The sequence below is a fragment of the Nasonia vitripennis genome, chromosome 2 (assembly GCF_009193385.2).
Source record: "Nasonia vitripennis strain AsymCx chromosome 2, Nvit_psr_1.1, whole genome shotgun sequence".
NCBI lineage: Eukaryota > Metazoa > Arthropoda > Insecta > Hymenoptera > Pteromalidae > Nasonia > Nasonia vitripennis.
Genome location: NC_045758.1, coordinates 16,918,231 through 16,940,594, shown reverse-complemented (window position 1 = coordinate 16,940,594; position 22,364 = coordinate 16,918,231). Strand labels below are relative to the sequence as shown.

Sequence of the window (22,364 nt, the reverse complement as noted above, 5' to 3'; positions counted from 1 at the left end):
TATTACATTCGTGTGCTAATCCGTGATTTTTAATAGAAGTTGTCAAAAAAAAAAAACGCTGTCATTTATATAATATAAACAATTTTGTATATGATTTGCTCAAATCATTATCTTTTTCTCCAGTATGAAAGGACGGTGAAGGTAGCCGCCTCCAGTGTGAAAGGACGGTGAAGTTAGCTGCGCATCAAAAATAATAGGGAATTGCTTTTCCACCTTTTTTACATATCCTCATATCATTGCGGAGTTACATACAAAAAAATATTATTGCGGCTTCCTATTAAATTAAGAGTTTATATTATAGGTATAAAAATCATTCAAGAGCGGTATCTAGGTGTACAAGGTTGCCGGTGATGAGGTTTAGGTAGTTCGCCCCGTGGTTTTTGGTGTTTAGGTGTAAAAATCATTTGAACGCGGTGTCCAAGTGTACAAGGTAGCCGATGACGAGGTCTAGTTGAAGCGCTCCGTGGTTTTTGGTGTCTAGGTGTGAAAGTCATTCTAGAGCAGTGTCTAGGTGTACAGGGTGGCCGATGACGACGTCTAGGTAGTTCGCCCCGTGGTTTTTGGTGTCTAAGTGTAAAAATCATTTGAACGCGGTGTCTAGGTGTACAGGGTGGCCGATGACGAGGTCTAGGTGGTGTGCACCGTGGTTTTTGGTGTCTAGGTGTAGAAATAATTCAAAAGGAGTGGATATCAGAACAATTAGTGATTTCATGTTAGTGATACAAATGTCACAAAAAAGCTGTGGTCAAAGGGTTAAAGATGCTTCTATTTTATTTTTACGGCGTCGAATATGAAATACTCAAAAAAATTTACAAAAAAGGATTAAAATATCTAAAAGAAAATTAACTTTTGAAAAAGTAAAAGGTTAGGCGAGTTTGATATATTCCGCAACGAAATTACAGATAGAAAAGAACTGAGATCAATCAAACAAAGTCAAGTTTATCATATTTAATCGTAATGAAGCGAGGAGCAACTCTCAAGATAATTACTATTTAACTTGCCATGCCCGTTTCACTTTGTTTATTGGTGGACAACTGAAATTTTCTCTAGAACGTCATACACACACCATAAGTACAATGAAACGGGCATGGTAAGTTAAATAGTAATTATCTTGAGAGTTGCTCCTCGCTTCATTACGATTAAATATGATAAACTTGACTTTGTTTGATTGATCTCAGTTCTTTTCTATCTGTAATTTCGTTGCGGAATATATCAAACTCGCCAAACCTTTTACTTTTTAAAAAGTTAATTTTTTTTAGAGATCATATTTTCAAGTGAGATTATATTGTATAAGTACTGTATCGAAATCTCTAAAGATGATATTTTCAGCAAAGGCGTGACCGATAACTAGCTGATATTCAGCATACAAAGCTTACCAGAGCATCTTTGCTCTCAATAATGATATCACAATTCAGTGAACGTAATCCCTTCCTTGAAAACGAAAAATAAAGAAAGAAGCTCGACTTCGTTATCTCAGCTGCGAGAGAGGAAAACAATTGACGAAGGCTGCTACGGCGATGCAGCTCGTAGAGATGAAAAGCGCGTGCACACGAACGAACGCATCGAAAAACACGGAAGCCCCGAGGCCGCAGACGAGCTAACGGTGCACCGCCGAGCCATACGCCGGCATTCCCGCCGCGTTTTACTGTAGAGGCCGGACTCGAGTATTACGTATACGTACCGCTGCATCGCTTCCTTCCGCGCTTTTTCGATCAGTCGTTTTCATAGGTGTTTTGAACCCTGGTTGAAATGAGTCTAAGAACAGGCTAGTAACTGGAATGTGTTATAATATGAATTAAAATTAACCAAGATGAAAAGCCTCGCATGGGGAAGTCATTCATGTGTGCAGGGAAACTTGAGTTTTCACGAATGGATTGTAGCAGTCTGACTGTACGCTACTTTAATCACTGGTCGACTTTCACGTTCGCTCCAATGCAATCTCTGATTCACTGACACATCTTGGGAACAATAATCCGATTTAATCGAATTATCCTTTGCAAAATTGAATACTTCATTACGTACGTTCATGAATTATTTTTTTCAATAACGGAGTACAGAAATAAGTATATAACTCTAGGAAAAAAAGCATTTCCATCCTATAAATCGTGAATTTTCTCCTGTCGATCGAACAGTAAAGGTCTCTCGAATAATCGACGGCAATTCTGAAAATAATTCAGAAACTTGACCGTAACGTCGCTCAAAGAATCGAGCCGCACAATATCCAAGCAACGCCGCTCGCAAACCCATTCATCAGGAAGCCCGCAAGCTGTGTATCGCCAGTACACAGCGACTCCACGTGCAATTTCATAGCTAAACAAGCTTTTCCAAGCAAAGCAGCTACCGCCCGCGGAAAAAGGCCAACCGAAGCGTGAAATCGCGGCTCGCGCTTTTTTCCTCGAGTACATATACCTCGTGATGTACCCCTACGTCGCACACGTGAAAAAAACGCTGTGCAATTAAAAAAGACGCACCGCTGTGCGCATACGTTGATCGCAGTACAGGGAGAAGGAGGAAATACGCGAATGGACAGCGAAGGTATCAGTAGTGGCGCATCTGGATCGATATATGTATCAAATGTTTAAGCGTATGATTATTATCGATGGGCTATATTTACGCGATGGCTGACGAAGGATGTGGGCACGTTGTGTAATATGGACGACCCACGTTTAGTCGTTTCTGTCACCCTCGCGCGCTTACTGCAACTATTTATTTTCAGTGCTTCAGCTGATAATGCGCGGCTACGTAAATATTATTTACATATTAAACATCAATAATATGCTATATCGCCGAACTATCAATTTAAAAGGAAACACTCTTAACATTTTGTATTGCATCTATCAAAAATATATATGGACGCTTTTTAAAGAACTTGTTTCGCCTAAAATAATGTGCAGAAGTGAAAAAATATATAATTCTGTTATACTAATCCGTATTTAAATTTCAACAGCATTGATATTTTTTATTTGATCGCCAAACGTAACTTTCATGCAGCAACTATCCGAATCAAATAATTGAACAAATATATATATATATATTTATATTATACACTCGCCTTGTTTACCATTTCCATTTACACACGCAGTTCTATGTTTAACTTTAGCATGTAGTAAATTTGAATCGATCAATAAATCAATCAGCTTTTTTCTTCATGCTGATTCGTATATTTCTATCAGCCCTGTTCGCACGAATGGCATGACGTCGTTCTTTATGAGGCTCATCTCGTACTGATTCATTAATTTATACACACACGAATACACGTGCTATAATCGTCGATAAACCAATACACATCCTCAACAAGCTATAAGCTATATCTGTATGTGCTACGCGCCATGACATAAATATGCTTTCAACTCTTGTTTTAAAAGCTTTTGTATATAGTGTTGATTTGTGTTTGACAAAAGATTGACAAATTTTTAATTGCCTGTGAAAAAATATAATACGACAGAATGATTTGTGATCCGCAACTGATGAATGTAGAATTTTTTGCGATATCCTAATTATAAAAAATCGAATATTAAAAATAAGAAAAAATGATATATAGTTTCCTTCTACACAATAATAATTGTCTTGTGCTATACGAAATTTGCCCAAGATATAGCGTGATGCGATGGTGGTGTTGTATGGTGCGTTGTTTAGTAGTTTAGTAGTATTGTATAGTTGCCATCGCTTAAAATAATGAATAACTTTTTATAAAAAAGATGGGAAATTTTAAATTATAATATTATGATGCTATTTCAATTCTTACTATAGATTGAAAAGAGCTGTTACGCTGTCAATATAGTGATACTCTATCCGCTATTATTGTATCAAATCCTGAAAAACTGTATAAGACAGTATTAATATAATAATGTCTACCTTACTTGTATCGCGTGATTTCTGTTATTTTTCAAGGAAGAAATTCTGTAATAAACATTACAGTATAGCAAGAATTAAGTGCTCAAAGTTGTCCTAAAATAGAGCAGTGATTCCATTTATATACGCGATAGCGATCTTTTCTATATTGAGAAACATCGATCAGTACTGCCTACTAAGTACTCTTATCATTATCATTATCACTATATTAGACTAGATTTACTCTGATTAACATTTGCTTTACTGCTCTTCGATATCGCATCATGCTTACATAAATGGCGAAAGCCCAAGATGGCGAAAGCCCAATTCTTTTGAAGCTTTAAAACCTATAGCAGTTTAGTGTAATGCAAAAGATAAAATAACTGTCATTATTATCTGTAAATCTTTGATGCAGTTGAGAATCAAAGTCATATCAAACGAAGTCATCGGAACAAAACGAAAGTCGGGAGCGTAAAAAATAAAGCAATAGCACGTCGAAGCGTCTTTAGCCAACAGAGCGCGAGTTAAAGAAAAAAGACAGCTGCGATACTAAAAGAAAGAAAAATTCCAACTTCCGGTTACTGCGACAGAACAGAAGAGTTGCGCGCTGAGCGAAGCAACAGCGATGCAAGAAGAAGAAGCGGCCGGACTGGCGGATAAGGGCCCCGATGACGACGACGAGAAAGGAGAAGAAGCGCTGGCAGCAAGCTGGAACTTTTACGAATTACCGAGCAAGCGGGACGGGCGGACAGAGAAAAGCAGGACTTGACGAACGAGAAAAGTTGTGTAGCGAAAAAGTCGGGGATTCCTTTCTTTCTCTCCGCGGCGCGCCCGTGTCGTCTTCTTTTCCGTGTATTCGTCTATTTTTTATCGAACTCGCTGACACAAAGTCTTCGCCGCCTATGTGCAGCGTACATGTGCGCGGGGATTAAGAACCAAACGAAAGTATTTCGTTTTGAGTTGCAAAAGGAAAGGAGAGGCGGTTTTACTTTTCAGCTATCTGAAGTTGGCGAATTGACGGTCGCGCATTTTCTCTCAATTATCGCGGATCTTTGGGGGGATTTGTAAAGGAAGTTGCTATTGCTTGGCGAATGAAAGTCGAATGAGTGAAGCTCTCGGTGCGCACGTATCGAGCTTTAATCCGGTCTTAACCTGGATATTTTTTCCAATGCGAAACTCGCGTTCTGCAATCTGTTATAGGTTTACAGCGAAACCCGGATAGCAGTGAAAACACTGTGATTAATTAAAAATATCAACTGTTACATATTGGCAAATTTTAAACAGCTTATTCGCTCTGATTCATGATTACGATGAAAAATGCACAATTAACCATCACGCAATTGAAGTTTACAACAAGTCCTTCCCTATATTTATAAATCATCTTCAAATAGAACTGCAGTTATATATAATAGATATATTCGATATAAGAAGCTCGAGACGCCCGAAATAGATAAGTGCGCATAATTTAATCAAGCCACGTCTCGCACAGTTTCGAAAAGCTAATATACGTGCCGAAAAAATGTATACGCTTTATTTCGCGCGAAAGAGGAAAACGCAAGTAGAGAGAGAGAGAGAGAGAGAGAGAGAGAGAGAGAGAGAGAGAGAGCGAAGCGCGTAACGAACAAAAGGTTGGATAGAGTAACGAGTCGCTGCTCCGCTCTTGTTTCGCTCTTTCAGCCGGAACGCGAACTCACTCCGTTATTGCTCGCTCTCTTCTTGCTATTCCGTTGCAGCCGTGTATAGTGCCTGTGTTCCTTCGAAATGAAACTGAATAACTCGGGTAATTAAGAAGACTAATTAATATTAATTTATAATTCACTCTATCGGAATAAACTTCTATCTGCACGGGGCGTGTGAATTAACTTACCTACTTATTATATTTTATTTATGGATTTGAACATTTTATTTTTTCCGTGTCGATTGGATTGCTATACCGTATCGTACATAGTAAAATAAGCATAGCTTATAGTGTATTAAAAAGACATAAAAAAAATCCGTTTGCATCCGTTTGTCTTTCAGCAAAATGCATAATACGAACAAAAAATTGTCTTTCTGTCTCTTCTCTCAATTCTCACTTATCTCTCGCTACTAGGAAGCGAATCTGCCGTAATTAATTTTCAGCTGAGCGCAGCCTTTCGTCCGTATGCTACAGCCAACTACCGCACCACTGAGAACTCGGAGGAGAGAAAAGAGAGAGAAACTCGACACACAGAGTCGCGACGCTGCTGCTCGCTTCCGCCTAGTCGTCGTTCCATTTCCGGGGTGATTACCGCCGCTCGCGTTTTCGCGCGCGCGCGCGCGAGAGAGAGAGAGAGAGAGAGAGAGAGAGAGAGAGAGAGAGAGAGAGAAGCAACCCATCGACTCCCCCCTTATTCACGGACGACTTGCAGCTGCTGCAACAATGTGCATCTGCTTGCCCGTGCATGCTTACGTGCCTGATGCTTGTAGCGTATATTGTTGCCTCCATTTATCTATCGGAACCTGACGAATTTTACGCACAGCGAGCGTCTAAGTAATAAAAGACTTTTCTCAACTCGCTAGCGAAGAGCTCTTCGTCTATCATTTATGTTTTGCGCATACAGGATGCCTTATTTGTTTTTCATGATTTTGTTGATTAATTTCAATATAATATCCACTTTTTTACAGATTATTCAATTGGTATTCTCCATACATTTATGAATTTTTTTTTTTTTTTACATGGCATTTGGAACTCGAAAGTTCATCGCCTCATCTACGCAAGCCTTCCACGCTGCCCTATCTTGTGTCAACCCCACCCAAGATGCACCTCTCCGATCGACACCCACCCGTCCTATTTCTACTAGATCCGCTTTTACGTTGTCCTCCCATCTACGTCTAGGTCTACCTAGAGGTCGCGTTACCATCGGCCTGCCCTTCATGACACGCGCTGCCGTACGGTCGTCTCCCATTCTCGCTACGTGCCCTGCCCATCCCAATCTGCGCGATTTTATTATTCTGTTAATATTTGATGACGCGTACAGATTGTGTAACTCATCATTGTGTAGTCTCCTCCATTCCCCGGTTTCCTCATCTTTCTTCGGCCCGTATATTTTTCGCAAGACTTTATTTTCAAATACTCTAAAACGGTTGTCCGCCTGCTTAGTGAGAGCCCACGTTTCGCACCCGTACAGAACCACCGGCAGTATTATTGTCCTGTATATTCTTATTTTAACGTTTTTAGACAACAGCCTCGACTTAAATAAATTACTCACGGCGTAGAAGCAAGCATTACCCGAATAGAGTCTCTTATTTATTTCGACATTAATCTCGTTTCTATCATTTATGGTCGTACCCAGATACCTGAATTCGCTAACCTTTTCAAAAGTAAAATTCCCAACTCTGAGATCTTCCTCCCCTCTGCAGATGCCTAGCTTATCCACAATCATGTACTTTGTTTTTGATTCACTCACTTCTAACCCTGTATACTCCACCGCTTTTATGAGGATTTCAGCGTTTCTTGCTACCGTTTCCCTACAATACCCCAGTATATCCAAATCATCTGCGTAGCCTAGTATCTGCGTTGTTCCATTAAGCGTTGCGCCCATCTGGCTAACCTGCATTTTTCTAACGGCATACTCTAACGTTAAGTTGAACAGCATCGTAGAGAGCCCATCCCCTTGTTTTAAACCATCGCGTATCATGAAGGGTTCTGATACATTACCGCCTACTCGGACCTTTCCCGTGCTTCCGTTCAGACATATTTGAATTAATCTCACGAGTTTTTTCGGTACACCGAGAAGTACTAGAATTTGATACATTTTGCTTCGCTTAATAGAGTCGTACGCTTTTTTAAAATCTATAAATAGTTGGTGTATGGTTTCGCAAAATTCCCACTTTTTCTCTAACAACTGTCTTATGGTAAACATTTGATCGCTCGTCGATCTGTTGCGCCGAAATCCGCACTGATAATCTCCTACTATATCTTCCGCGAATGGAGTGAGTCTAGCTTGTATTACGTTTGACAGAACTTTGTAGCACGTTGCTAAAAGTGAAATACCCCTATAGTTATTGCAGTCTGTCTTATCCCCCTTTTTAAAAATCGGTATAATGATAGATTCCTTCCAATTTTCGGGTATTGTTTCATTTTTCCAGATGGCACATACTAGTTTGTAGATTTTGAAAGTGAGCTCGACGCCCCCATATTTGAGTAACTCAGCTGGTATAGAGTCATTTCCCGCGGCTTTCTTGTTTTTTAATTTTTTAATCGCGGCCTCTACTTCTTGGTAGCTCGGTTCCTCCACGTGGGGTTCAACAGTGTGAATTTCGTCCCCTAATTCTTCGCTATTTTCGTGCACGTTTAATAATTTATCGAAATAATTTTTCCACAGCGACAGTAATTCGTTGTCATTTGTTACGAGGTCCCCGTTTTCGTCCTTCATCAATTGCGCTCTACTCCTAAAACCCTTTCTGATGGCGTTAATCCCTCTGTACATTTCGCGGGGGTTATTTTCCTTACTGTTAGTTTCTATTCTCCTAATAAGATTCTTTTGATACTCCCGCTTCTTATTTCTGTAGATCGCGCTCGTCTGTTTCCTTACGTTAGAATACTCTTCTACGGTCCTATCGCTTCTATTTTGTAAGCTATCTAATTTAGCCTTTTTGCGCCTTTCAAACCAGAGTTCGCACTCTTCGTCAAACCATGGTTTGCTCTTTGGCTTTTTCTTTTTATCCAGTACTTTGTTCGCGGCCTCTTTTACCGTTTTTTCGATGTCCCCCCATAAGCTATTCGGTTCGTCATTCCCCTCCGGCGATGTGTTTGCTTCTTCAAGTGCCTGAAACCTGTTATTAATTTCTATCTGGTACCTAATTCGCTCTGTTCTATCTCGTAGTTTCTCAATATCAAAGCTTTCTACCTTGTTTGCTTACTATTTTGATTCGCTACTAGTCTAGCTCTTAATTTGGCTACTACTAGGAAGAGGTCCGAGTCGCTATCTGCCCCTCTGTAAGCCCTTATAGTTGATATGAATTCGACTTCCATTTATGAGCCCACCTGTATTTTTTGACGCCAAAGTCATAAGGTTCAAGGTGAAAAGCCGAACCAAGACAGTCAAGTAAAAACTGGCATGGTAGCCAGTTTTTAAATAATTTAACAAGTCTTCGCACAAAAGAACAAACATCCAAGTTTAATATCATGGATTTAGCATGATAATGGTAGTACTTGGACACTGACAAAACTGCATACTGATGAGGGTGAAATATCTGTTCAAACCTCATCGTTGGTGACTTTGAGCACATCAATGACACTTTTTACACAGTACTTGCACTTACACAAAACAAAGTCAGTCATACTGCATACTTGTACATACTTTCATATATGAGTGTATGCATCTGTAGGGTTAGGTTGACCCTTTTGACACATACCTTTTATACTAAAAGTTGATTCTAAGTCATTTTTATTAATTTCCAATGCTAAAAATAGTAAGAAACGCACAATTGTTATTAGTTCTATTTTCAAGTCTGATTCCCCAGTCCTTGGCCAGTGACTGTCAAAAATCTGACGAAATAAGCACAGCGACTGGCGAGTCACTGCTGAATGCACTGGCCAGTTCAATCTGAACTGGGCAGTGACTGCTAATAAACTGCTGAACATTTCTACCAGGGATTTCATCTATAATTATATTTTGGTCCAGATATGCTGATTTCTCCCATAGTTGTTGAAGTCATCCTGCAATCGAATCCCTTTTTATTAATATTAACGGTGCTCCATCAGTATATAAATTTATAAATTACTATCCACTGAAGGTACTATTAAGGTGGAATAAGTTGACATTTTTATTGTAATGTCAAAAAAATCGTTACAGTTAAATATTCAACTCATTTGCAGAGTACAGCAATTTTAGATATTCGATCGTAGTCTATAAATATTTGCAGACAAAAAATTTCATACTATTCAGATTTCTTCTAATGTTCTTAATAATAATAACGATATTTTTACAATGTGCTATCAACTTCAATTTTAAAACTTCATAATCTAATGTGTAACAGCTACAGGTGAATAGAATAATATATAGATATCTTTTGGGGTTATGGCTTCGTTCATCTAAATAAGTGTCGTCGTACTAAACATATCATGGAGCAATTATAATTGGTCTATAAGGCTGCGTCCCCAAAGCGTGTAACACTGTGTCGTTTTCCGAGCTTGTTCTACGTGTGCCATCAGACGGGAGCAAGAGCAACGAAGATAGACCTTAATAGAAGCGCAAAGCCCCATCCTAAAGTTTAAAGTACTTTATATTCATATAAATACACTTATATTTTACTTTAACATAAAAACTATTAAATACAATGCTCAATCAGCCTTGTACCTATCGGCGGCAAGATGTAAGATGGATAGTGCGATCGGATGCAGATTTACATAGAAAAACAGCCTTCGGTCCCTGCATATGGCTCTTGCCATTTCCACGCACTCATCAACCTTTCTTAATTGTCTCCCCCCCCCCTCTCGCTCTCTCTTCCTATTTTCTCGTGCCGCGTTCTGCGCACGTGCGGCACACGTCAAAGTGGGCTCGCGCTATGTCTATCGCAAACCGCGCGCTGAAAGGGAAAATGCGAGATTGAACGACGTGGCGAACTGCTGCTGCGTCTCCCGGTGCAGCGCATCAGAGAGACGACGGTACGTCGTCCGAGAAAACTATTTTCTCGAGGATTCGCCACGAAATACAATTGAATTACGCATCTTCTTTTTCGAGGCATGTGTCTTGCACCAAGAGTTCAGGGAAGGAACAGGGCCGGCAATAATTGAAGAGATAAACTTTTTATCGAAAGGATATTACGTTCTATTTAAAAGCTGCACTCTTTTAAGTGCTCGAGAATTGCGGAGTTTTCGCTCTATAAAAGTACGATTATCAAGTCTATGGCGGTTCAACTGCATCAGCATAGTTATATGTATATGGAGAATTCTACGAGAAAAATGCCATTTTCTAGTTGAAGAAACCGAAAAAAACAAATGTTGGGCACACTTCCGCAACTTTTTTCTTCTTATTGTACATGTTTAGAACCGTGCGAAACCACGTTCCAACATCGAAAAAGTGTCTTGTGACACTGTTTTATAGGCCCTTCAAATTCGTCGCATGTACCTAATGCACAAGAGCACAAACAGAAAACGTGTAAAATAAGAAGAAAAAAGTTGCGGGAGTGTGACTTAACATTTGTTTTTTTCGGTTTCTCCAACCAGAAAATGGCATTTTTCCCGTAGAATTCCCCATATATACGACTCGCGCGCAGTAAAAGTACACTGTGATCGAGAATCTCGAGCTGCACATAAGACGAGAGAGAGAGAGAGAGAGAGAGAGAGAGAGAGAGAGAGAGAGAGAGAGAGAGAGAGAGAGATAGAGACTGCAGCAATGTAATATTAATTCCCCACGAACACCGGCGGAAGGTCTAATCTTCGCGTCGTCCCGTTAGCTCCTTTTTCCCGCACATTACGCTCGTACAGCCCTTCCTCTCGCGAGCCGTCACGTTTTCGCGATATCGGCACACGGAGGCCGATGCAGAATTCACTCGGAGGATTTTTCCGCGCGCGAAACGACTCCGGATCCCTTTATGCAGCAACTCGCTTTCATGAATTCTTCGATTCCCCGCCTGCTTCCCGCCCTCTACACTCGCGAGTCAGTATAGGGCCGCCGCGCGCGCGAGCTAGTATTCCGGGGAGAATATGAATCGGCCCGAGTTTTATATATATCAGGCACGCGAGTATGAGAGGATCGTATTTTTGCGCCGGAGTAAGTGAATTCGTGTTGGGGATTCGTCTGGCCAGTCGGTGATTTTTCTTTTGATGGCTGCTGCGGGTAATGATTATTGGATGAGAATATTTTATTTATACATCGAAGGATTTCGATGGACCTATACCGATGGCCAATCGAATCTCTTGATTATATCATAACACTAATAAATAATATTTTGGATGTGCACGAGTCTGGAAATATTTTAACTAACGATGAACTTATCGCTGTGTTTCAGGGCTTCTTCAGGCGGAGCATACAAAAGCAGATTGAGTACAGGTGCTTGAGAGACGGCAAGTGCCTGGTGATAAGATTAAACCGGAATCGCTGTCAGTACTGCAGATTCAAGAAGTGCCTGGCTGTCGGCATGTCCAGAGATTGTACGTATATTATTGTATACACCACGTCGCGCCTGTTTCCCGAACACTTTTGGACCTACCTTCCATAGCGCTGTAATAGAATCTGTCACGTCAAAACAAAATTTAGCTTATTTCAATGAAGCATATTCAAAGACACTGCGACGAAACACATTTCTTGCAGATGCAAATTGAAAGTCAACTTTTGTATCACATACAAGCCCTTTTGATTTTCAAAGGTTGTTGTCGTAATCGTTTAAGGGTACACCCGTCTGTCAAGCACAAGTTGCCGGAAAGCCTTCAGCACCGCGAAACTAAAAACGCCGGTCAACCGCAGAGAGGTGCGCCTCTCGCGCCTGGCGCGAAGAAAACCGCGACAGCACCTGCTGCCACTCCCGAATATATATATATATATATATATATATATATATATATATATATATATCGGGCCGCTGTGCAGCAGCGTGTATATATATATATATATATATATATATATATATATATATATATATATATATATATATATATATATATATATATATATATATATATATATATATATATATATATATATATATATATATATATATATATATATATATATATATATATATATATATATATATATATATATATATATATATACATATACACGCTGCTGCACAGCGGCGCCCAAGGCTTTGGCTCGACGAGAGCCCGATCCTCGGCCTTCCGACATACATACCTATATGCATGCACAGCGCGACCGCGGCTCAGACCGCGGACTACTGCCAGCTGAACCTCCCGCGCTTCCGTCTTCGTTCCAGTAGGACAAAGGGGCAGATAGGCTAAAAGCCCCCACGGCTACGAACTAGCTGCATAATTAAACGTCAAAGTTGCCGCGCGCGCCCGCGCAAAAGTTCTTTTGGATATGATCTGCGCTTGGTCGAGACGTCAACTTATAATGAGGTCCTCGCTCCTATAGGTCCAGGCCAAGGAAGCTTTCGCCCCGGATTTCATTGCGGGTAACGCAACGGGGATTTTAAATGGAAGAAAGAAAAACGCATCAATATAAGCTCGGCGGAGCGTGCGTTTCAAATTGAATTTCCGCGATATCGTTTAAACTCGCGTCTTGACCCGCTCTATCATTCGGATCCACGATTTTTCCCCTCGCTGAAATACTCCATCTTAATCCCCTTAATTTCCTCCGCTTCCTTTTGCTCCGCGACTTTTCTTATATTCCGTTCGCGCTATATTCCAATTCTCCGGGGAAAATAGCGCATCCGCCCGGATTAACTTCTTCGGCCTTTTGCCGAGGAGTTTTCCACCCCTCGGTGGGTATCTCTCTCTCTCTCTCTCTCTCTCTCTCTCTCTCTCTCACTCACTCACTCTCTGAGCTCTCTGCCGCGCGCTCTATTTCTTCATTTTTGCTCGATCGCTCGCGGCGAGTTTTGTTTCGCCCTGGCTTTTCAAGCTCGTTACTAATTTCAGGGAATATTACGTGCGGCTGGCGCAAGTTTGTTTGCTCGGGCGCGCTTTGTTCCGCTCTATTTCCCCAGAAGCGTTTCCGCGAACCGCGAGAGCGCTGCGCCGTATGCCCGCGCGCGGAACGAGAAAGAACGCTCTCCGCTCGCAGAATTATAAAACAATGTTTTTCTTCAGCGGTGCGATACGGCCGGGTGCCGAAGCGCTCGCGCGAGCGAGGCCCCGACGACGCGACGCCCACGACGACGACGACGCCGAGCGGCGGCCCGACGACGCCCACCACCAACGGCAGTAGCCCCGCCACCAACGGCGTCATCTCGCCCCAGCAGCTCGCCACCGCCGCCGCCAACAACAATAACAACAACAACAACAGCAGCAACAATGGCAACGGCACCAACATCAACAACAATAACACCAGCATCAACAATAATAACAACAACAGCACGAGCAACAACAACAACAACAGCATAAGCAGTCCCTCGACTCAGAACGCGATGACGCGAGTACCGCAGGCGACGGTCGTCGAGGCCGACCAGTCCGACGCCGATGTCAAGCAGCTGGCTGTCTACGACGTGATACTACAGGTCTCCCAGGCACATCACGCCCACTGCGGTTTTACCGACGAGTCCACCAGGGGCATCGTCAGGAAGCCCATGATCATACCCGTGAGTCGCTTCTGCATTCAGCTAGCTCTATTATAATATTTTGCTATATGAATTATGCGTTGAAATAACAAACTGCGATCTGCGCGTAGCCCGCGAGCCCGGAGGACCCGGAGGCGGCCTCCTCGACCGCCGAGACGGTCGAGTCGCAAAGGATCTGGCTGTGGCAGCAGTTCGCCGCGCGCGTCACACCCTCCGTCCAGAGGGTCGTCGAGTTCGCGAAACGGGTGCCGGGATTCATCGAGCTCTCGCAGGACGATCAGCTCATCCTCATCAAGGTCGGCTTCTTCGAGGTCTGGCTCAGCCACATCGCCAAGATGACGAGCGACAGCTCGATGACCTTCGAGGACGGCACCTACATCACCAGGCAGCAGCTCGAGCTCATGTACGAGGTGAGTGCGGCTGCCCTGTGAATTGTAGCTCTGCACGCGTGAATTGTGCATCCTCTTTAATAATCGAAACCCTCCTCCAGCCGGACTTTGTGACGACGGTGATGCAGTTCACCTCGGCGCTGAACAGCCACCAGCTGACGGACGCGGAGCTGGGCCTGTTCTCGGGCGCGGTGCTGCTGAGCGAGCGGCCGGGCTTGAACGACGTCAAGGCCATCCAGAGGCTGCAGGATCGACTGCTCGAGGCGCTGCGCGTCCAGGCTGGTCACGGCTGCGCCGCCAGTCCCCCGACTCCCGGTAGCAACGGGGAGACCACCACGACCACCACCACCACCACCCCTACGGAAGGCACCGGCGGCGGTATCGACAGCCTCGGCTCGCTCTCGCAGAGGCTGCCCGAGCTCAAGGCTCTGGGAGTCAGACACGCCAACCTGCTCGACTGGTTCAGGCGGAACTGGACCAAGTTGAAGCTGCCGCCGCTCTTCGCCGAGATCTTCGACATTCCCAAGTGCGAGGAGGATCTACAGTGAACGGGCCAACGCTCGAGCCCCCATGATTGCTTCTTTACTTTCGTCGATCTTGCGTGAGTATGCGACACCCGTGCTTTATTTTTTACCGAGACGAATTATTCAGCTGTTCGAATGGAAATGTTTTATTAAAATCAATTCATCAAATTCAATATTGATTTCAAATAAGCGCAATTATTTATAGTCCGTCATCTTCATCAGATAATTGAGATACCGAAAATAAAAGCGTTCAAACGCACGATAACGAATTTATAACAGCGATCAATTATAAACAACAACACCTAAAATGAATTCAGCTTTATCCTCCTAATACGCGTCTATACGATTTCCAAACCGTTTAATTATTGATCGCGCAATTTAGGTATATAGATGAAATTAATGCCCCGTGTCCAATGATGCCTCTGGGGTGCCGTTGAAATGAATAATTTTGTTCGCCAGCTTCCTATAGCTTTTTGTGGTCGACTGCCGACTGACCGATATAATACATTAGGTACATAAAGATCCTTGATTTCTTTTGTCGAGAAATTAAATTCGCGCGCTAATGAAAAAAGTGGAGACGGGACTATGACAGCAAGAAAGACGAGGATTTTTTATACGGGACAAAGTTTAAATCAAGTAAAATTAGTAGTGGTAACTTTTCCAAGGCAACTCTTATCAGGCTCTCGGGCGGGGAAAAGTTTTAATTAAAGAGACGGTGAATATAAGTCCAATATCGCGGAAAGTAATTAGCGGTTACCTCACTTTACGATGATTTTCTAAAGCATATAAGATTATAGCGTATATGAAAGCACTTCAAAATGAGCCTTCAACCTCTCATCAATTTGTCATCAAAATTGGTCAAGATGATATAGAGAGTGTCTAAGTATTCTGGATCTTTGCAGAGCTGGCTCTTTTTTCTCTTCATTCCTCCGCCTTCCTTTTGGGCGAGTTTTTTCAGCCGCACGCGCCACTGCTCGTCGGCCTCTCTTCGTTTCTCTTTGCCCTTTTTCGTCGCTTTGAGATTGCCTCGGAAAAATTCTTTTATCCGCGGCGTATATAAAAAAGTCTGTCTCTTTTTTACAAGTGCTTATATTTACAAGTAGCTTTAGAATCTTTACATCGAGTCTCTTCTCCCGACATTTTGCACCTCGACTATACGGATTATATTTTTCAGCTCGTAATTCAATATCCGCCCGGGAATTAAGCGCTTGTGTTTGTTTCGCGATTCTCGTCTCCGTGAAGAAGCGCATATTATAACGCTATAATTAATTTGCAGGTAATGGTAGCCATTAGCAGGATCACGTTTTCCACTGCGTTGATAATCATTTGCCATTATCGCAAAACCAAGAGAGAAAGAAAAAACAGCGCGAGCACGACTGAACGAGGAAACACGATTTTTCGGCCTCTCATTTGAAAGTGAGAACCCGTGTTCGTCGCTCCGTACCGACGACAGCAGCATCGTTATCACAGTAAAGAAGATGAAGAAAGTTTAACGTACCGCTTCCCGATCGACTAAACGTAAGATGGACGAGCATGAGCGAACAAGTATGCACACATATCCACAATATACACGAATATATATATATATATATATATATATATATATATATATATATATATATATATATATATATATATATATATGTGTGTGTGTGTGTGTGTGTGTATATATATCCTCGGTTCGCGTGATCATCCATTTTACCGATTAACAAAGGAAGAGCGCATGTTGTACCACTGACAATGGCTGAGGCAAGGAGAGACAACGATTTCCAAGTTTTACAAACCAATCCAACAAAGCAGACAGAACAAACTGAACGGATAAAATATCTCGTCGTCGAAGGCATATTATAAAGATATTCCACACCTGGAAGATATACTATGAAGTTCAGAACCTCGGAGGACTTGCGTCCCTTTGCATCTCTTAAAAGCAAGATCGTTAGCAATATTGTAACAATCGATCTCTCGGAAATAAATACGTCCTGCGTCGAAATATTATGAAAGATTTGAAACAAAAATGTGATCGCGAGACGGCATTTCGGAGATCATCGCGAATGCCTCAAAGTTAGAACGTTTTAAATGTGTGACATCGCTTGCAGCAAAGAGCGTTTATTAGTATCTGACCGCATGGAAGGATCGAGAGTAAAATTTTGAGAAACCATCAAGAGGTCCATGACCGTTTCGATGAGAGGAAAACTTTATTAAATTGTCACTTGCTCGAGGTAAACTCTCGGTGCGAAAAGTATATATAACAGAGATATATAAATGTATCGTACTCGTCTTTTTCTCTTTCCGATAAAGGCGACAAAGAGACAATTTTTCAATAGGGCCTCTTCTATTCTCTAGCGCAGTAAATATTTCCAATTTTTCATAAAATTTTACTCGTCCTCGTTATTGCGTGCGCAGCATAATACGAGTAAAGTAAAAGTGTCCGATGCATATTAATTAACAAAATAAAAACACACTCACGCACACGTCCAGTGCACGAGGCGCTCCATCGATACTGATATACATATATTATACATAGATTATATCGCATGATAAAAAATAACAAAGGTCGTACTACGAGCATTTAAAATATATAAAACGCGCCGCGCAACTTTTTAGAGGAAATAAAATAATATATATGCAAGCATGGCGTCTCTTTTCCCTCACTGTAACTCAATAGATGCATGCACCGTGCGAATCTCAATCTATATCTATGCAATTCTATTTTTATTACTCGGCGTAGATATAATACCTACATAAATGATAACTGAATAAATAAATAAATAAATAGATATATTATAAATATATGTATAAATAGCGGAAAACAAAAGGAAAAAAGTGTATAGGATTTTATTATTATACATACAGCTGCGTCTATATATACGTCTTTTTAGTGCGCCGTCGAATAACTTACAGAATTTCTATTCATATGTAACACAGAAAAAAAACATACGAACAAATGCTGTAAAACTATATATAGTAAAGTGATCGTGAAAGTCAAATGCATATCGAAAACGCAAGATTAGATTGAGAATAATAATAAATAAACGCCTAAATGTATTAATTGATGCTCGCGGTACGTGATTTTAATAGGACGCTGCATTAATTGGTAGTGTACTCGGTGAAACGATCGTTCAAAACTTTCTTTAGCGCACAAATGGAGCGCGCTTTAAATTCTAGAACGAAAGCTAAAAGCTTGTGTTAGGATAAATAAATTTCTATCGTAAATAGAAACAAGAACGTACGTGCAATATTTCAACTAATTAGATAAATGTCTCTTTAACGCAATTTAGTTTATTATCATTTAGACGAGAGGAAAATAATAAATAATAAATAAAGACAGAAATGCTTTCGGCATACTTATAAATATGATAATACATAGCATCTCGGTTCTATATGCTTCTGAAAAATGAATCGCGCGGCGGGTTTTAGTCGTTGTGTCAACGTTCAAAACAACATATCACATAGCGCGATAATTATTAAATGTCGAGCACCACATCCTCATCTGTATTGCAATTGAATTTCGCGAAAGAATGTATAAGTGCGGTTGCAGAAAACCCCTCGGAAGCACCAAAACTCCCACGATACAACAGTCTCGTTAACGCAATGACTATAATATACGAATGACGTTTTAGACTATCGAGCACGTCTATGATAATAATACAAGTGGGAAGATCACCGATTGTCATATCAGCCAATGATTGGAAGTTTGTCTTTGCAAATGAGCCAATTTTCAGTGTGAAAATCACGTACCGGAAAAAAGTTGTGATTTTTTGAGCTATCCAAAAGTATGAAAACTAAATTAACTATATTAACAGATGCATATGGTAAAAGACTAAAAAGCGTGTTTCTTTTTTCATCGAATCTCAATTTTTAATTAAATCCTTTTCATCAATGACAGTCAAAGTAAATGACTAAAAATATATATGAATCATTCCTGTAGGACCCAAAGAAGAATAAAATTTTACGTTGCAAGCTGTGATTTTCTGCACTTCGTACTCATATAGGTCTATGTGATTCGTATAGCTAAACAGGGACGATGAAAGCATGGCCGATATTGACTCTGCGCAATCACGTCATTTGATCTTCCTGAGAATAAAATAAAAGTAGGATTGTATTTAATTAAGACTCTATCATTTACGCAAAGTAAATATAGGTTAAAACTGTCTAAGCTTACACTTCGCGATGAACAAAAAGTAAATTTCAATTTTAAGCGCTCACATCCAGTTGTGAATAAACATATCATACTTAACTATAATATATGAAAGAATTAAAAACATTGCAGTTTAATATAATACACATATATGAAAAGTAGAACTATATATATATATATATATATATATATATATATATATATATATATGTGTGTGTGTGTGTGTGTGTGTGTGTGAGTGTGAATGAGTGAGTGAGAGGGTGTGTGTGGTGTGTGTGTGTATGTGTGAGCATTGGATTATACGCAGGTCAGCAATAACAACAATGTCAAAGCAAATTGGAGGAAGATTAAATTTTTTAAAGACGACAATGAATAATTAATCATATATTACTAATTTAGAAAAAATTGCCCATTACGATTGGAAACCTTGATAAATAAAGTGCCGAAAACAATCTTAGCAGACTTGCGTTTGTTGCTCCGAGGAAAACTTATAAACTCCATAAAAATGTATATAAACAACAAAATCAAGAATTATAGAAATAAATATTTTCCGATGGATAAATAAATTGATGATAATTTGATCTGGGACGCGTAGGTAATAAAAAACAATCTGAAATTATGACAAAACGTTGCGTACCATATTATCGCTCTTAAACAGTAGATTCAAAATTTTCTATTCCTAATGAACTTCTTTTCCGACTTAATACACACTCAATCTCCTTTTTTTTTATTGTGACCTGAGATATTTTCTGGTTATAAATCATTATGAAAAATTGTCAGGTCCCAATACTGTGTTGGTACATAGTACTTTATTACATACTCGTTTTTCATTTCAAATTAGATTAATCAATTCTTGAAATATAAATATAGCGCTATTCTGAGGCGCTCATGACTTGATCATGACTTAAAACGGCCAAATATAGTTACTTGATTAAAGTGATTACCTAATTAAATGTAGTTGTATAGTGACATAAAAATTGATTAGCTTATATACGCCTACACTAATAAATTGTGTATAAAAAGATTCAAATATTTATCTAATCTTTTTAGATGCTTCCTTTGACTGCTTCAGTGTTGTAGGATAGCATGTTTAATTTTCAAGCTCATAATCCTTCAAATTCTTTGTTTAATTTGTATTCACATCCTTTCACTCCTTATATTAAAAAAAGAATAAATCGTTAAACTAATTTCTAATGTTGAATTCTATAAGTTTGATTGAAATGAGAAGAAGAATGTTTTATAATCGTTGCGTGCTAATAAAAATGTAAAAAATGTACTATATTATGTAATACAAATGATTAAAGCTTATTTTGTAATTTTTCATACGTTGTGCTCGTTGATAGTAAACAATCGGGAGTTTGTGACTATATTAATGAAAAATAATTAAGGAAAAATTAGCGCTTGAAAATTGTCACTGCACAATCCTCATTGACACATTCGCGCGTTTAATTCAAAACGTGCATATCTTTACCTTTCTATGGTGCTACTTTAGCTGTATTCGCGTTAATATCTACCATTGTTATCTATATACACGACTTCGCTGAAATCGTTTTAAACTCGATCCCAGCTGGAATTGACGTCGAAGCATATGTGTGATCAGTATAAATATAACGGATACACATCATCATTTGAATTAGTAGGAATTTCCTTATCATGAGAAATTATTGTAATCGTAATCATGACCCATTTAATTAAACAAGAGCGATTTTATTATGAAAGCGATTTAGTAATTTTCTATGTACATACTAGGGCATGAGCAGAGTTGATTATTTTGTACGAGTGTGATCTCGGCCCAAGCGAAGCGAGGGTGATAATTTCACAAGTGGAAAATCTTCTTTTGCACGTAAATCGAACGATGTTTTTCAATTTATAATATTGTTTTTAATTAAAAATCGTTGCTAAATTGAATAGTTGAAAACTTTGTATATAATGGCTTTGTTTTATCCTTGCGCGATAATGTCAAATTTTACTATATGTTTTATAACTTATTCTTTTTTATTATAATAGTGTGATAGTGTGATAGTGTGATGTTTACACTGCTGGATGAGGCGTTAATTTCCGCTTTTATACTTATAAAAAAACATTTACATTTCCATTATTATTCGATCGTTGCATTTGAACTTCTTTATATTTTCCAAACTTTTGCAAACGGTTATACCAGTTTTCAGCAGCGTATATAGGGCGAGGGTCAATAAGCGTGTCGCGAGAAAGTAATAGAATTTAAAGTAATAAATTATATTGTGGTGTTATATTTTCAGAAAAGAAAAATTGCGCGCGGTGGAGATTCGAAGAGTCTCTGTACGAATGCTATAAGCGAATGCGCGAATAAAGAAAGCGTGATGAAATATAAAACATAGTCAGCCGTAGTCGCTCTTATACCTTCGAATTTGGGTTTTACGATCGGTATAATATAATAAAGTATATCCTCGATTGCTATAGACAGGTAGGATAGTAACATAATCGCAATAACAAGAAAAAAATATATAATACGAGAAGAAAAAAGTGAAAAAAGCGGGAACTATTTTGTTTGACATTAATTCTATGTGTATAAATTTATAGGTTTATAATACTTTTTTGCAAACGCTTAAAAATCACTGATCGCATCGACGACGAAACTGTATACACATGTAAATATATAAATATATAAAAGTACGTAAAATGTGTATATCGTAAACTCGTTGCATGATTATTATACATATGATTTGATATATGCAGAGGAGGGCGAACGTTAAATATATTATATGCGCAGAGAAAATTGAGATTCGTAATATTACGAATTATATATAATTATTAATTATATATAATCGAAGCAAAATATAGAAAGGAGAGAGACAAAGAAAGAAGCTGCGCGCGATTAACTTTATTAGGGCGGGAATTGTTTTTAAAATAAAAACTATATAAACGAATCTAAATAGATGAATAAAATAATGGAATAAATATGTATATGTATAATATCAATGATACCTATATAAACAAACGACTGCTCTACACTGCTAAAGTACAAATATTTCATTTAATTATTCTTTAAATGTAAACTGCGGGAGGGTAAAGAGACTAGAAGAAGGAAAAACGTGAACAAATATAAAAGTGATGAGATGGAATAATCGAGGGTGCATTCTATACATATATTACGATAACTGAACTTAAATATGGCGTTCAAACTTCTATTCTGTAATTAAAATATATTCAGTGTGTTCTATTGCATAATTATATCGTCCGACACATTTCCGACACATTATCGTATTTATTATTTGTACAATTTCTTCTTTTTTCTATTCA

At 39.5% G+C, this 22,364-nt stretch overlaps 1 protein-coding gene across 2 annotated transcripts in view; it reads left to right on the top strand.

Moving 5' to 3' along the window:
• LOC103317508 (ecdysone-induced protein 78C) overlaps positions 1–16,515 on the top strand; it is a 127,735-nt gene extending 111,220 nt beyond the window's left edge. For both annotated transcript variants that reach the window (XM_031922894.2, XM_031922893.1), the window contains 5 exons: positions 11,809–11,950; positions 13,568–14,055; positions 14,145–14,444; positions 14,525–15,024; positions 16,224–16,515. In XM_031922894.2, coding sequence (XP_031778754.1) covers positions 11,809–11,950; positions 13,568–14,055; positions 14,145–14,444; positions 14,525–14,971 — 1,377 coding nt within the window. In that variant the 3' untranslated portion in view covers positions 14,972–15,024; positions 16,224–16,515. The remainder of the gene's footprint in view (positions 1–11,808; positions 11,951–13,567; positions 14,056–14,144; positions 14,445–14,524; positions 15,025–16,223) is intronic.
• The last annotated feature ends 5,849 nt before the right edge of the window (positions 16,516–22,364 follow it).